Source organism: Cervus canadensis, chromosome 24 (assembly GCF_019320065.1).
Source record: "Cervus canadensis isolate Bull #8, Minnesota chromosome 24, ASM1932006v1, whole genome shotgun sequence".
NCBI classification, from domain to species: domain Eukaryota; kingdom Metazoa; phylum Chordata; class Mammalia; order Artiodactyla; family Cervidae; genus Cervus; species Cervus canadensis.
The window spans coordinates 13,169,375-13,186,463 of record NC_057409.1 but is presented as its reverse complement, the minus strand read 5'-3'; the positions used below and the strand labels follow the sequence as shown (position 1 = coordinate 13,186,463).

The 17,089-nt window shown below is 39.6% G+C and overlaps 1 protein-coding gene across 18 annotated transcripts in view; it reads left to right on the top strand.

Annotated features, from left to right (window-relative positions):
* The first annotated feature begins 1,124 nt into the window (after window positions 1-1,124).
* Window positions 1,125-17,089, top strand: part of PUM1 (pumilio RNA binding family member 1) — a 122,895-nt gene continuing 106,930 nt past the window's right edge. For 17 of the 18 annotated variants that reach the window (XM_043445943.1, XM_043445941.1, XM_043445940.1 and 14 more), the window contains exons 1-2: window positions 1,125-1,249; window positions 5,300-5,673. In XM_043445943.1, the coding sequence (XP_043301878.1) occupies window positions 5,311-5,673 (363 nt within the window). In that variant the 5' untranslated portion in view covers window positions 1,125-1,249; window positions 5,300-5,310. The remainder of the gene's footprint in view (window positions 1,250-5,299; window positions 5,674-17,089) is intronic. The other variant, XM_043445932.1, reaches the window with a different exon arrangement.

Here is a 17,089-nt window from a genome sequence, read left to right as displayed (position 1 = left end):
GAAGGAAATCACAGCCCACTCCAGTATTCTTGCCTGGAGAATCCCATGGAAAGAGCCTGGCAGGTTACAGTGTATGGGGTTGCAAAGAGTGAGACACCACTGAATGACTAACCCTTTATCAAGTACTGATTTTGAAAAATCACTTTCATCAAATGCTCAAATTTCTATTTTCCGAACTGGACAGACCAACATCGGCTAACGCTGAATCAGTGCTTACAAAGTCGGCTTTGCATCTTTGGTTTATGTTAATATTCTGCTATGTCGGTCTTGAAATTTATTAACGATTTTGAACAAGGGGTCCTGCACTTTCCCCTTGCGCTTGTTGTTGCTGTTCAGTGGCTGAGTCCGACTCTTTGAGACTCCATGGATTGTAGCACACTAGCACTCTGTCCACTATCTCCCAGAGTTTGCTCAAATTGAGGCCCATTAAGTGGATGATGCTGTCCAACCATCTCATCCTTTGCCGCCCTCTTCCCCTTTTGCTTTCAATCTTTCCTGGCATTAGGGTCTTTCCCAAACTCCCGCAAATTCTTTATCGGGCCTGTTTACCAGTCTCAGGCACTGTACTAAGCATTTCACATTATTAAATGGACTACTAAACCATATTATTCACTAATCCTCAGGGCAATGCTGTTAAGTAGCAATTTTCATTTTCCTCTGAATTTTTCAAATGGGGCAACGTAGGCAGGAAGATTAAATAATGCCAGAGCCAGAAAGCTGCGGCAACGGAGTTTGAACCCAGCACCTCTCGGGCCAGAGTCTTGGAGTAAGCGTCCATTAACCCTGGAGGCGAAGTTGGGAGAGCGCCGGGGTGGATGGCGCCTCGGCTGAGGTCACTGCTTGGACCCCGCGCGCCCAGATCCGTGCGGTGCTGGGCCAAGATCCGTGCACCCTGGGCGCTCCAGTGCCTGCCCGCGGGACTCCGCCTTCTGTCCGCCGCGGCGACGCACGCCAGTCTTGCGGTAGGGAACTCGCGCGCGCAGCGGTTGTGTTGCCAGCGAGTTTCCCAAGTTCACACAGGCCCCGGGTTGGCATGGCAACCAGGCAACCTGTTCCAGAGCAGCCTGCCTTCTCCGCACATGCAGCTGCCACCGCCGGAGCCGGGGCCCGAGCCTATCCCATGATGCACCGCGCCAGCCCAGTCCCCAGTGGGCCGCCATGTTGTCGGAGTGAAAGGTAAGGGGGAGCGAGAGCGCCGGAGAGAGAAGATCGGGGGGCTGAAATCCATCTTCATCCTACCGCTCCGCCCGTGAGTATCCGCACCCCGCTAGCCCCAAACGCTGCTCCGGACCCCCAGCGAGCAGATTGTCCCTTTGTATTGGTGTTTGAGAGCAGTTGCGGGGGTGAGAAGGGCTTTGGAAAAGCCGCCGGGGCCCTGGCTGAGGCTTCTCACTCGCTGTTCCTCGTACATGTTTTGGAGTCAGCAGCAAGGCCCCTATTGTTATCAAAGGAGGGAGGGGGTGGGGAGCGGGGTCGAAGCGAGGAAAATGCCGGGGGTTTAGGCCCGGGCCCTGGGCATAGATGTGCCTCTACATTTCTGCTTGGCCCCGTTGGGGCCCCTGAAGATTGATGTTGCCATTCGGGTTGCTTTTTTGATGGGTTTACGAAGCCAGAGTCTTGTGTGTGGCCATGAAGTGTAATTCTGTACCACCCTGGATTTCTTCGACTTCTTGAGCTTCCGTGGCTGCGCCGAAGCAGGAGGAACAATAAATCGCTTTAGAAGCAGCCGTGGCCCTTGTCTGCAGGCGAGATCCACCATGGGGGAACTTTGCGAGCCTTAAATGTGGAGAAGTAGGCGATCAGGAAGTTTCAGATCGCTTTTTAGGTTCCTGAGTACTTGTGGCCTTTTGTTTCCGTGAGAGCTTGTTTTTGGTGGGTTCTTCCTCTTTGAGCCTGTCTGTATTGGTGCGTGTCTGTCTTAACTCAAAGAGAGGTTCGTGCATCTGTAGTAGATAAACAGATACACAATACTAGATAGTTTTAGTCCTCACGGACGTTCTTGATAAACATAAATCGTTTGTTAATACTTGTCAGTACCACTCCCACGTCTAGTGAGGAATACGCTCGCGTAACTCCCCTCCACCACTATATGCCCCCCTCCCCCACAACATTACCAGGAAAGGTTTTATCCTTCCCATAACTTGATAAGTTGTTACTCTTCGTTGTCCAATTGAGAAAACACTGTTCTTAGTTGTCTGTAATAATTCGTTCACTTCCTACTCTGCCAGCGATTAAGAATGGGGTTTTATGAAGCTTTTGGGGGGGTTCTATTTTTTAAAATCTGTTACTTCTGAAACCGTAGGTTTGTAGTTTTAGCGTTTTGTTTGTTTTATGAAAAACACATCAAGACTCACCGAAACAGAGGTGGCTCCCAATGCAGCTTTAATAAGCAAAATAAACATTTTGACCCATTGCTAGTTTTAACTTTACAAAAAACACTCTTGGGGGCTCTTGATTCTTTATCTGGATTTTTGGGAAGTACACACTGGATTTTGAACTTTTCCTTTTGCCTTAGCCCCAAATGGATTCGTTTTGTTCAAGGCCGCGGCTTTTTGAAGTTGTGTTTGAAGTTCAGTTTGGGTTTAGATGAACTGCTTTAAAATAAATTTATGACCACAGAATTTTTTTTTCCCCAGTGTGGTAAAAATAAACACCTTTTAAACCACAAAGCATTTTGTAAATAAAAGGTGAGCGGTGGATAGATTAGATCATGTTCCTTTGTTTGAAATAAAACCTGTTAGTGATATTAAAAACAAGACTAAAGAAAAATAACAACTTTGGTGAAAACAGTTTGAAAACTATGGAAGAGTAACTAGAATTCAGAACTTTTTTTAGTTGCTTACAAATACTTTTTTAATGTATCATTTGGAGAAAAAAGTCACATTTCAAGTTCTTCACATAAGTTTTTAGTGGGTTTGAGAGTTCTTTAAAAGGCATCAGCAATTTAAATGTTTTTGAATATTTAAGTGACTGATTTCTTAATTTTTATGCTGATAGTTTCCAAGATACTTCAAAATTATCCAAGACACTTGTTAATTGCTTAGGTATTTGCTCACTTTCAAAATGTCCCTTCTGCCAGGTTTTCTCTTGTTTGAGAAACTGCCTTGCCTCATTAGGTAAAGCAGGAAGTCTCAGGGCGTACAGATAGCTTTACAAAAGCCAATTGTTTTGTTTGAACATTTTCATAGGAACTCTCCCGCTACCTCCATACCATTGCCTTTAGAGAATGAAGTTGTGGTCGGTGTATTTCAATGGTGAATACCTTTTTCATATGTAAGTTCTTCGTTAGATAAGTGTTATGGCAAATCTTATTTCAGAAAAGATTGTATTTGCTATTTTAGGAATCCTCTTAGGGACTGGAGTTCTATTGCTTTAACTGGTGGTGACTGAATTCCCAGGGCCTCAGCATGTGACTTTAAATTTACTAACTTTTATATGTATTATTTTGATTAAAAAGCATTTGTGAGTCATAAAGGAAGGATCTCTTCCATTTTCTAGATGAGGAAACAGGCTCAGGGAAGTTGTAGTTTAGTGGTAAAATTTTAGTTTTGGGACTCCTGGTTAGCTCTACAACGCAGACTATTAGACTGATAGTCCCTTGTGGAATAGAATGGGACTGGCTACTGTTGGTGATGAGAGGGCAGTGAGTTCTTTTGAAAATCAAAGAGAAAGGCATTAGGCTGGTTAGGACTGTGCTAGTACCGATGGTAAACTATGACTTTCTGATTTTCGTGTTTAAGCGTGAACATGACTGTTGATGAAAGCAGAAACTGCAGTTTAGAAAGCTGGATTACTCCAGTTAAGGTTCTGATGGATTGGAATTGTTAACTGAAACTATGCATTTCCAAATTCGGCTTTGAAAAATATTAAAAATTCCGATGTCTTTTAAAACATGAATTAGTTGTGAGAAGCAAATGCTTCTTTATCAGGATGTTTATTCTATAAAGAGAAATAATTTAAAAGATTTCTTATAAATCTTGTGAGTCTGTTTATGGATTGTCACAGTAGGGCTAAAGGGAGATATGGCATTTGTAATGGACTGTTAGGGTGATAGCTTGAAATTAGATTCTAGTGGCTGTGGACAGGTGTGTTCTAGTTGCTAACTGATAATTATTTTGAAGCACTTTTTTTTTTAAAGCACCTATAGGCTGACAACTTGTATGTTTTGTACAAATGTAAATTTTGATTTTAAGAAAACTTGAAAGTGGTGTTTTATAGTAACATTTTGGAGGTTTTTGGTTGATCCTTCTAGAGAAGAATAGCAGATGCAAGCGAGAGCAATAGTACCTGTTTTGGTTTACTGGGGTGTGGTAGCAAGGGGTTTATAGAAAGAGCTAGTTTTGGATGTGTACAGATTTGGATTTGAATCCCTTTTCTACAGCTCAGTCGTTGAATGGCCTTGGGCACATCACATAACTTTTCCTCTATACGTTAGTGTTTTTATCTGTAAAACAGGAGTGACTAGGAAATGTCTGCAGTATATTTGCCGTACAGTTATTATTGTTTTGAAGCATTTCTTTTTTTTCTTTCTTTCTTTTTTTTTTTTTTTACAGTGAGACTTTCTACACAAGGGGAGTGAATTTAGTTTGTCTCTGTAGGAGTCAGAATTTTAGTAGAAAGATGATGTGATTATAGTTATAATTGTAAGTTATTGGTAAAAATTTAGAGTTTATCTTTCCCATGTGCAGCAGCTGAAAAGTTTCAGGCTAAGAACATTCTGTTGCTGTCCTTACTTAGTCAGGGGGCCTTATTGTTTTTTTCAGAGAGTATCTTTCGAATACGTCAGACATTTTAAAGGATCTTTTCAAGTTTCGACACTGAGTCATTGCTAATTATATATGGGGTTTGGATTTTTGTTTGGTTTATTAGTATATGTCTGCTCCAGCTGTAAAGGGATATTTTGTAAAACTCTTATTCATTTAAAAAGTATCTGCTACAGTTGGCTTAAGGTGTAAATAAGTTAGATAGAGGAGTTGTTAAAGTCTAATTCCATACTGTTAACCTTTGGTACCAACATAAGTTTCCCTGAAGTTGCCGTATTGAGTCCTGATCTCAATTTCTTGTCAGTGCCTGTCACCTACTACAGTTATTTCCATACACACACTCTTGGCAACTTCAAAATAGAGGTTTCAATTTAGAAAATTGTGTATATGTCATGAAACATTTAGCTGCTTGGTAGAAATTATTTTAGATGATAGATTGCAAAAGCCAGGGGGCTCCCATTTTTATCTTGGTGCATATATCAAGTTATGTTTTAAGAAATGCAAATTGTAAACATTTGTAACCTGTTTGTCCTTAGGTGTTGGTGGAATGAGCGTTGCATGTGTCTTGAAGAGAAAAGCAGTGCTTTGGCAGGACTCTTTCAGCCCCCACCTGAAACATCACCCTCAAGAACCAGCTAATCCCAACATGCCTGTTGTTTTGACATCTGGAACAGGGTCGCAAGCGCAGCCACAACCAGCTGCAAATCAGGCTCTTGCAGCTGGGACACACTCCAGCCCTGTCCCAGGATCCATAGGAGTTGCAGGCCGTTCCCAGGACGACGCTATGGTGGACTACTTCTTTCAGAGGCAGCATGGTGAGCAGCTTGGGGGAGGAGGAAGTGGTGGAGGCGGCTATAATAATAGCAAACATCGATGGCCTACTGGGGATAACATTCATGCAGAACATCAGGTAAAAAAAGTTCACTATTTCAGTTTTGAAACTCTTTTTATAATCACTGTCCACTTAGGATGTCTGCTTTCAGTGAATGTCTTTAAGAAAGCCTAAATTGCTAATGATTTCATTTGGTCTAAACTAAGCAGTCACTTGTTTTAAAGGATGATTGTTGTTATGTTGTCACTGAGTTATCTATCGTTCTGGTGGTGCTAAAGAGCAAATGACCAATTCATTAAAAAAGAAAAAAAAAGACTTAAACTTGTTCTAATGTGCATGTTCCTTTTCTGAGTATACTTTTTAAACAAAGAATACTTTTTTCATTTTAGCATAGAATCTTTTAAGATCTATTCGAGCTGTTTATAGGCTAAATACATATTTTAGAGCCGTTCCTGTTGGGTTATTGGTGACTTTTGTGTTTAAAATATTATAGTTGGAAGCAGAAGGAAGTTGATACAAAAAAATCAGCTGCTGAAGTGAAATTTGACATGGAACTGATATATCTAATGTTTTGTGTTAGAAAGGAGTGGTTGCAGCTTTTAGGTTTTAACCATTTTTGTCCTCTTGTAAATGCTTGTTTTGTTTGGTGAATTTTAACATGCTTGCTTTTACTAACCAAAACTATAGCTGGAATCACAGCATATTTTACTGAGAAGAGAGTTTAGCCTGATGCTTGTTTCCTAACTTCTTGATAGTGATGAAAGGGTTAGAATGTTTTCATCTGGTTATTCTTTGAAACAGGGTATAGGTTGAATTTGCAAAAGTTTTATTTTGCCAATGTCTGAGTACTGACTAGCAGAAAGAATTGATGTCTTTCATGACGGGCTCTCTTGCTTCTGTTCTTCAGAAATAAATTAGGCACAAGCGCACTCAGTTGTGCTTCCCCTTGACCTTTCCAGACAGCCGGCGTACCACAGTTCTTTACCATACTAGAAATGAGGAGGTGGAATCTTGTTGGTTAACAAATTACTGAGCATGTTGTTCGCAGGTCTTTGGTTTAGTGGAACAGTTATCAGTATCAGTGCTACTTCATTAACATCTATTATGTGTAGGTAAGCAATACTAAGAAAAAAAATGAGGTGTAGGAGGCTTCTTCTTGGGCACTTAGTACATTTTTTATTATGTATCTATTACTTAAGGTACTTTGTTTCCTGTTTGCTTAAATCTTGGAGGTGGAGATCAAATTTTATCCATCTCAATATCCCAGTTCCTAGATCCTAGAATTTGGCATATGGTAGAGTTTCAGAAGAAAGTTATTGAATGCATGAACTCCTAATCCTATGGCTTTAAAATAAAGCTGGGGGAAAAAGGACATTGTCACAAAGATAAGGACCTTGAGTGCCAGGCTAAGGTTTAATTCACTAGGCAGCAGGGTTTTTAGTGTGTATGGAGTGGTTTTTATACAGTAGTGTTTTGGGAAGGTTGAGTTGGCAGTAAGAGATTGGAGTGGATAAGAGCTGACACTAGATTAGTACTCTGATAGCCCTGGTGTGAGCAGTGGAAGAGATGGGATAAGACTGAGAAATGCATAGAATTTGGTGATTGAATTTGAAAGTTTAGGTCCCTGGGAAAATGGAGTAATAGAGGAAAAGGAATATAGAGGGGAATCTGGTTTGGGGACAAGGTAATTAAGTTCCGTAGAACACGTGTTGAATTTGAGTTATAGGTAGCTGTGTGTGTAGGGTGAAACCAAGGTAGGAGGTGGTTAATTTGGATGGTATCTGTCTAGGGAGCAAAGGTGGAATGCCTGTAATTTTTGCCTTGTTGGGTTAAACATTATTTAAAAATCATGACCATTGGTTTTTAAAGTATATATTATAATTTATATTATAGATCTGTAAAATCCTGTGTTGGCTTTCCTAACGATGGACTGATGGATAAAATCTCAAAGAAGAATTAAGGTGCTTGTTTTGTACTTTGCTAGGTGGGCAAGTCAAACTCTGGGTCAGCCCTTGGCAGAGCTTCAAGATCTAAAATCTGGCTGTGGAGGGGAGGGAGAAACTCTAGTTGTGCTGTGCTGTGAAGACATACTCTGGACTCTAGGGCTGAGCCCTATCGTATGGAATCACATCTGACTTTCTGACCAGTTTTATCCAGGTCAGTTAGCAAATCGGTGTTAATGTTAAATGGCAAAACCTGTTCCACACCTAGGGGGGCCTAAACCAATGACTCAACTTGGACTTGGCATTTATCACCCGCATTTCTGTTGGTCTGGGTACATGGTATGATGAGCAGCATTCGGAAACTGCATTAGGTAGTTGCTGTGTTGCAGTGTGGACCACCCACATATTACCTCTCCTGTAGTCATTAGAGTTATTGTAACTTGGTGGTTTTGGTGTTGACTGAGTGAGGGAAGACCATAAAGTAAAGCAGTGAGTCTCAGAGCTTAGCTGTTCTGCTAGAAATACATGGCAGTAGATAGTGACCACTTGGACAAGAAGCAGTGATGAGTGTAATATAATTTAAGAGTTGGGGCGTAGCTCTGTTGCAAAGAATTGCTGCCCTCATGTCTGATCTGTCAGGTGGAACTGCAAAAGAAGTTGAGAATCTTATGTTTTAGGCACTGGACTAAAGTATTTCCTATATTTAATCCTCAGAACAATCTTATGAAGGAGGTAAAATCCTTTATTGAGAAGTGAGAAACTGAAGCTTAGTTCCCAGGTAGACTCTGGTTTTGAAATCAGGTGTTTGTGATCCTAATGCCCATGCTCTTTCTGTATTTCTGCCTCCCTGGGAATATTTCTAGCCCTAGAACCTAAACCAAACCAGAGTAACACATTCTAAGATCAAAGAATTACTTGGCCATAATTTATTTGAATTTTCAGAGATAAATTTGATAACAAGGAGATGAATACAAATAATGTTGGCTTCCCTCCCCACCCCCATCGGTAATGCTAAAGTACTTTTTTTTTTTTTAAACTACTTACATATGTGTATTCTATGTAGAAATTGTAGGAGTCTGTTGAGACAGAGTGACTCAATATAAAGTGATTCTGCTGCTAGCACATTCTGCCATTCCAGTGGGTCATTACTGTTTGTGGGCCTATTTCCCCTTCTTCTTCTTTTTTTTTTAAGACTTTTTGCATAACGGAACAAATTTTAAGATCAGATTGGCAGAATGCTTTCATCAGTGAGCTGGTGAAGTAAAGAATATCACAGGCTGTGATGCCAGCCAGCAGTATTGGAGGGAAGTGCCAGGTATTAGGCCAGTTATTTTATTTTATATCCATTTCTCTTACTATTACTCCCATTTATGAGCAGTCACTTTTTTATACTTAATTTTTTTTTAACCTTTGAAATTAGGATTTTTTTGCCTTATGTAGAAATTCTCTTAGTGTCTGGGTTCCATCTTTTTTTTCTTTTTTTTTTTGGCCATGCCACTTGGCATGTGGGATCTTGGTTCCCTGACCAGGGATCAAACCTCTCCCCTGCAGTGGAACCACACAGTCCTAACCACTGGACCGCCAGGGAATTCCCCTGAATTCCATCTTTTAATAATGCTCTCTTTAACTTGTGTCTGAATACATGTGACTTTTCAAAAAAATATTTTAAGTTTTGTTTTCTAACTGAAACTTGATTATTTGCATGACGCCCCTTTAAATAAAAGTTTAAAAACTTACAGCTTGAGAACTTGTGTTAAGTTAATATGGAGTACTTTAAAAATCTTGCAAGCTGAGATATTTAAAATTAAATTTAGGAACTATAATATTTTGAGGTGAGGAATGGTATTCAGATTTGTTTATATGTTTATTTTAAAAAGTTGTAGTGTGCAAACTCTTTATGTTTTTTCTGTATTTGTCTTTTACCTTAAGAATATAAACAGTAAATATCACTTGTTTTTTTGACATTTATTTCTGATTTTTTAATTTTGGCTGCACTGGATCTTCCTTGTGGTGCATGGGCTCAGTTGCCCTACAGTATGTGGGATCGCAGTTCACCGAACTGGTATCAAACTCGCCTTCCCCGCATTGAAGGGCAGATTCTTAACCACTGGACCACCAGGGAAGTCCCGAGTATCCCTTGTTTTAATACATAATATTATTGTATTTGGTATAGTTAGAAACTTCAGAGCCCTCATTTTTGGGTCTGATTGAGGTCTTTGGGAGGGGAGTGAGGGAAAGAAGTACCGTGAATTTTTTTTTTCTTTTTTGACCTGTAAAATTTACTCATAGTAAACAAGACAGTGGATATGGATCAAGATATTATAAAATACTAAAGAGGATTCCCTGATGGTCCAGTGGTTAGGACTTGGCACTTTCAGTGTCAGGGGTCAAGGTTCAGTTCTTGCTTGGGGAACTAAGATTCTGCAAGCTGCCTGGGCACTGCCAACAAAACAAAAAAATCCCATGAAAACACATCTCACTAAGTAAATAATACTATTTAAAAATGTTGACTACAAAAATTTGCATACTTATTTTAATAACAAGTTTTATAACTAGATCTTTCTTTCCTGAATAGTATTAAAGGTTTCACCATTCAAAGCCCAGCCTCAAGTCTTTGACTTTTTGTAATTGTTTTATTCTCTCATTGTGAAATCTGTTTTCTCTGTAAACTGTTGTGAGATAAAGCGGGTGATGAAATAGGGAAAAAATTTTTAAGGTTGATCAATTGAACTGTGGCCTCTGTACTGGATTTTAAGGGGGCAGAGATAGGTAGAAAGCTCTGCTTTTTGAGAAAGGAAATTTAGAGGACAACTCAAGTTTTCTTGCTTTTGTTAGTAGTCTTTTGGCACTGGGATGTGTCAGTATCCACCCACAGGAGATTGGCAGCCGTGGGAGATAATTCTAGACAGCCAAAGAGAATTCAGTGGCTGAATCTTGTGGGAGATAATTCTAGATAGCCAGGCAGAATTCAGTGGATAAATCTTCTTGTTGACTCTGTACCAACTCCCCCCACTCTTTTTTTCACTTGGTATTGCCATTTTCTAGTTGTATCCTTACATCTACCCCATTAATCTCCAGTGGCTATGAGTTAATTCTTACACTATATAATTAATAAATACTATGTTAAATTGGGAAGGAGCCCAAGTATTTTCATACTGGAAGTCTCCTCATTACCTGCATATCCTTTTATGTTGTCCCTGCTCTTTGACTTCGTTAGACCATGTGTCTCTTGTCTTTCTGGGTAGATGGCTTAGATGCCTCAGCATTTGGGCCAGTGGCACTTAGTTAACATGCGTTAAAGTTGCTTTCATATTTTTCAGTGTTTTCTCTTTCATTGTACTCTTGGAGCCTTTTTCATTGTATTTGGAGTTCACAGAGACTTAAAATATTTTATATTTAGTCGAAAGGATCATCAGCGGGCTTTCTTTGACTGTAACTTCAAGAATTATTTTCCAGTGTTAAGGATTAGATTCCAGTGTATAAAAAGTATACATTCAGATTCCCTTCTCGGGCTTCCCTGGTGGCTCAGTGGTAAAGAATTCGCCTGCTAGTGCAGGAGACATGGGTTCGATCCCTGATCCGGGAAGATCCCGAATGCCGAGCAGCTAAGCCCCAGCACCCACAAATACTGAGCCTGTGCTCTAAAGCCTGCTAGCCGCAACTACTAAAGCCCCCACCCCCGAGAGCCCGTCTTTGGCAACAAGAGACGCTAAGATGATGCTAGCATCGCAACTAGAGTGTAGCCACGGCTTGCTGCAACTAGAGAAAAGCCCTCAGCAATAGAGACCCAGCAGAACCAAAAATAAATAAATAAATAAAATTGGAAGAAAAAAAAAAAAAGAAGATACCTTCAGATTCCCTTCTCTAATGCCGTGTGGTACTTGATTGTATGTGCCTCCTAGGTGGCACCTTGTAGAAGTTTATATCTTTGTTTTGTTTCAGAAGGTTTTTGTTGTGGAATTGGGGAAAAAATACGACAGGTGGTAATGAGACTTTGTTCAGTTGCTTAGTGGTGTCTGACTCTTTGTAACCCCACGGACTGCAGCAGGCCAGGCCTCTGTCCTTCACTATCTCCTGGAGTTTGCTCAGACTCATGTCCATTGAGCCAGTGATGCCGTCCGACCATCTCATCCTCTGTCGTCCCCTTCTTCTGCCTTCAGTCTTTCCCAGCATCAGGGTCTTTTCCAGTGATTCAGCTCTTCGAATCAGGTGGCCAAAGTATTGGAGCTTCACTTTCAGCACCAGTCCTTCCAGTGAATATTCAGGGTTGATTTCCTTTAAGATTGACTGGTTTGATCTCCTTGCAGTCCAGGAGCCTCTCAAGAGTCTTCCCTAGCACCATCTTGAAAGCATCAGTTAGTTGGCACTCAGCCTTCTTTATGGTCCAACTCTTATATCTGTACTTGACTAGGTATATGAGATGTAGCAGTGGGAAAATAGGGTTATGTTAAGAAGATGAAGGAGGTAAATGTAGAATTTAGAAATACACAACAGAGTGGTGGGTTATAGAATTTGCTCTGAGTGCTCTAGTGGCCAAAGAAAAGAGGGAAATGGGATGAATCAGGAGATTCTTAGTAAGACAAAAACATAGTTACTTAGGAAGAGCTGTATTTCAGATTTCAGTTTGGTTGTGGTTGAAGTGCTTTGTAAACCATGAAATGATATAATAATGATACTGTTTTTCATTGCACCTCTCTGTATTTGGAGAAGATACACACATCTTTTGTGCATGTATCCATTTTCTCTTGGGCAACAGATTTTGCTTAATACTTTGTATATAGGCTGAGCCTGAGTATTTTGCAAAGAATACTTAAATTCTAGCTCTTGCTTAGAATCTATTCACTTTTGAGAAATGGCTTAACACTCATAGAGGAACATAGGACAATGCCAGTAAAGTAAGTGCTGAGGATAGAGTAAGAGGTTTTTTTTTTTTTTTTGCCACTTTATTTTTTTAATTGAAGGATATTTGCTTTACAGAAATAAATTTTGTGGTTTTCTGTCATACATCAACAAGCATCAGCGATAGGTACACCCATGTTCCCTCCCTCCCAGGGTAAGAGTTTTTGTTGTTGTTGAGGGATATCTGACCCCTTCTTTCCTAATTTTCACGTTCACTTTCTGTATCTTCTAGATGTAGGTAAAGAGCTGTAAATGGGAGTGTGGTTTCAGCTTAGTAGAATGCCTCTACCTTTTTGCTCCCTACTGTGAATATTGTGAGAAGTGGTGGTCAGTGATTGGCAACAGGTTGGGTGAATTTAATATTTGGGAATTTGATTGAAGAACTTAGGCTGAAGGGTATACATGGCATTGGTGATAAAACCTGAAGTTGAAGAGGAATGTTCATATTTTTTTCTGTAATATTTTTTGAGAATTGTTTTTCAGTTGCTATATTAATAATTTCAGAAGATTCAGCAGATGCAAAGTTGTGTTTTTTCTTGTTCAGTAAGTGTTCTTTTATGGTTAAAATATCTTAGTGTTTTTGAAAATCACATTAGGAAAACTTTTAGATTTGTGGAATTTGGGGGCCCTAACAATTTTTTATAATTGCTTTATTGGTATATAATTCATCCATTTAAACTGTGCAATTCAGTCGTTTTTAGTATATTCACAGAGTTGTGCAGCCATCACCACAGTCAGTTTTAGAACATTTTCATTATCCCTCACAGTCTGTACCAGTAGCAGTCACTCTAGCCTTAAGCACCCACCAGTCTACTTTCTGTGTCTATGCATTTGTCTCATTGCATATAATAAATGGAGTCATCCGATATGTGGTCCTTTCTGATTGGCTTAGCGTAATTTAGTACTTAATGTAATTTTTAAGTGATTTTTTTTTCTTAAATTTTTCTGTGGCTGCTCTGTGTGGCACTCAGGATCTTAGTTCCCTGACCAAGGTTTGAACCTGTGCCCCTTGCATTGGGAGTGCAGAGCCTTAACCACTGGACTGCCAGCAGAGTGTTTTAAAGGTTCATCTGTCTTGTAGCATGGATCAGTACCTCATTCCTTTTTACTGCTGAATAATAGTCCGTTATATAATAGATATATACCATATTTTGTTTATCCATTTATCAGTTGACAGACCTTTGGGTTTCTACGTTTTGGCTATTAGGAACAGTCCTGCTTGTAACATTCGTGTATAAGTTTCTGTCGATATATGCTTTCAATTCTTTTGGGTACCTAATAATTTTTAAAGGCACATAAGTCTAATATACAGACAAAAGTAATGAAAGTATCTTCACTGATGTCAGTGCTTTTTAGAAATAGTTTGGAGGTTAGTTTATCTACAACTTTATACCATGAATTTGGAATTTTTCCAAGTGAAAAGTTTTACTGGAGTTAACGACAACTTTCTTCTTTATCTGTGAAGAAAGTATTTTCAGGTTAATAGCATAAATAAACTTGTTTATAACCCTGGGAAGCGGAATGCTTAAATTAGAAAGAGCAGGTGTTTTTAGGGAGCTCTGCTCTCTAGATGTCATTAATATACAGTTAATTGATCTGCTAATGACAAATAATTTTTCTTTATTAAAGTTACCGTAAGGTCTTTTAATAAGGGAATGGTTCATTAATTTAATTCTGGTTGTTGTATGTGTTTAAAAGCACTATATCTGTTGTTAATTAAAAAAATGTTCTTTATAATTTGCTAAGAATTTATTGATTCAGATTGTTCCTTTTTTCACAATTGGACACATTAGGAAGATACTGCTTATACAGGTCAGAAGCCTTATAGTAAAGTACAAAACAGTGAAATTAATATATCGTTCTTTCTCCAGAGAATGAAGGGGAGGAAGGAAGGGAGGAAGGAATTGTTGGTATCTATATTGAAATGAGTGTTAAGATGGGGCTGTTGGGTGTTTGGGTGACAAAAACAAACCAGGTGAGAATAATTTTATAGTAGATATGGTTCCTTCACTTACTAACTTATTATCTAGAAAATAGACCTTAAGCTGTATATATCCATTAAGAGTGACATACGTGGAAAAAGGACTGGGAGGACATACGGGAAAATACTAATTTTATTTATGTGGGTGGGGAGATTATAGGTAATTTGGTTTCGTCTTGTACATTTTTAATTTTCACAGAATTTCAAACTGAATTTTTTTGTTTTGGCCTTGCTTTGTGGATTGTAGGATTTTAGTTACCCAACCAAGGATTGAACCTAGGCCCACAGCTGTAAAAGTGCCTAGTCCTAACCACTGGACTGCCAGGGAACTTAGACCCTGAAATTTTTATGTTAAGAAGAGAAAAAGGACAAATTTCAAACCTTTTGTTAAGAGTTTGGTTTACTATACTGACTGAAAGCCGAATTGGTGAATTGATACATTTCCAGTGGAATTTTGGTGTTGGAAAAGATCTTAGAAACCATTTAACTCCACTCCCCCCCCCCCCCATCAGTGCGGTGGTTTCCTTTACATTAATTATCTCTGTTTTAATTAAAAAGAATGTTAGTGGGTGTGTTGTGCTGAGGTTGTTAGGATAGATTGAGTGTATCCAGTGAGATTTAGAGGTATTTTTATTTTGGTATTTAGTACCTTTCTGTACCTATAAGTTTTATTGACATGTCTGCATATGCTGTGTGCCAGAACCATTCTAGTCTTTTTACATATGATGGGAAGACCCTGTAAATCTGTATCATTTTTTATTATTTCTGTTTTATGGATGAGGAAATTCAGGGTCAGAAAAATGAGATGCGATTTTTTAAGGTCTCATAGAAGACATGTATTTAAGGTGATTAGCTTGTGCTCTTTCCACTAGATCAATCTGTTTGGAGACTCTACTGTTGTGCATCATGGATTGAGTAGTCAGCTTATCCATCTCTCTCACACACACACATGCACACACGCCTTTTTTACACATTTTCACACATTTTAAGTCCTACTTGTTGCTTACATAATTTAGGGACACCAGTACATATTTAGTTTGCATGTTTAATTATAGGAGCCCAGTACTTGATGCATAATAGGTGCTCAGTGGGCTTCTCTGATAGCTCTGTTGGTAAAGAATCCGCCTGCAATGCAGTAGACCCCAGTTTGATTCCGGGTCTGGAAGATCCCCGGAGAAGGGATAGGTCACCCAACTCCAGTATTCTTGGGCTTCCCTTGTGGCTTAGCTGGTAAAGAATCTGCCTGCAGTGTGGGAGACCTGGGTTTCATCCCTGGGTTGGGAAGATCCCCTGGAGAAGGGAAAGGCTACACACTCCAGTATTCTGGCCTGGAGAATTCCATGGATTATGCAGTTCATGGGGTCTCAAAGAGTCAGATGGGACTGTGCGACTTTCACTTTCACTTTTCACTTCAGATGCTCAGTGAATGGCCTGTTCAAACAGGTGACGTTCAAAACTGAACTCAAGTGATTTCATTCCCTGTATCTTGTTTCTATGTATGGTATCTCTGTTACAGGCAACCCAAGAACCTTAGATTCTTGCCTCCTGCCTCAGACAATTCCAAGGTTATATTTATATTGCTGTGTTTGATCTGCTCATATTTCTTGCCTGAACATATAATAATAGTCTTCTAACTGGTTTTCTGTACCCTTCTCCCTTTTTTCTTCCTTCTGGCTATTTTCTTTGCTGCTGCCAAATTGTTATTTCTAAAGACACAAATCTGCTTTTGTCTCTTCCTTGCCAGGACTTCCCAGGTGGTGCTAGTGGTAAAGAACCCATTTGCTAATCCAGGAGACTTGGAGTTGATCCCTGGGTTGGAAAGATACCCTGGAGGAGGGCATGGCAACCCACTCCAGTGTTCTTGCCTTGAGAATCCTATGGACAGAGGAGCCTGGCGGGCTACAATCCATGGGGTGGCAAAGAGTCAGACATGATTGAAGTGACTCAGCAGGCATGCATGCTTCCTCACCTAAATTTTGTTTTTGGCTTTTCCAGTTGCTTTTAGGTTAATTAACTTTCAAGCTTCTCAGGATAGCACAGTGTACACTCTTTGTGTTTTGAGCTAATTTACCTCTCCAGGCTTTATTCAGCTTTACTGAAGTACTATAACTTTCTGAACATACATGCTATTTTTATAGTTTGTGCAATTGCTCAACATAGTTGTGCTATTTTTATTGATGTGGTTTTCTCTGCTTGGAGTCCCCTTCCTTCCTCATCCACCTAGCCACTTGTCTCATCTTCAACTAAAGTATTTTTATCTCTGATAAACCTTCCTCTTATCTCTTTCCTTATAGGTTGTGTCCCCTTTTGGTGCTGTCATCATTTGGTACACGTCTTACTAAAGCATTCGGCTCCAAATATTCAATTGGAGTTGAATATTTACTTTTTCCTTCACCATTGGGTGCTAGTAATCCGTATCAGAACAGATGCTTGGGCTTAAGTCCAAACCCACTGAATCAAAATATCCAGTGATGAGATGGAGTTTATATATTTTTAAAAAAAGCACTCCCTGGTTATCTTTATGTACAGCTCGGTTAAGAACCGCTGTGATGGTTCTTCTTGAAGAATCTTTCAGCCTTATATCTCCAGCCCCTGGCAAATAGCGTGTATCTCATGAATGATGAGTAAATACATTATGTCATCAGGGCTTATTGAAGAGACTTAGACTGAT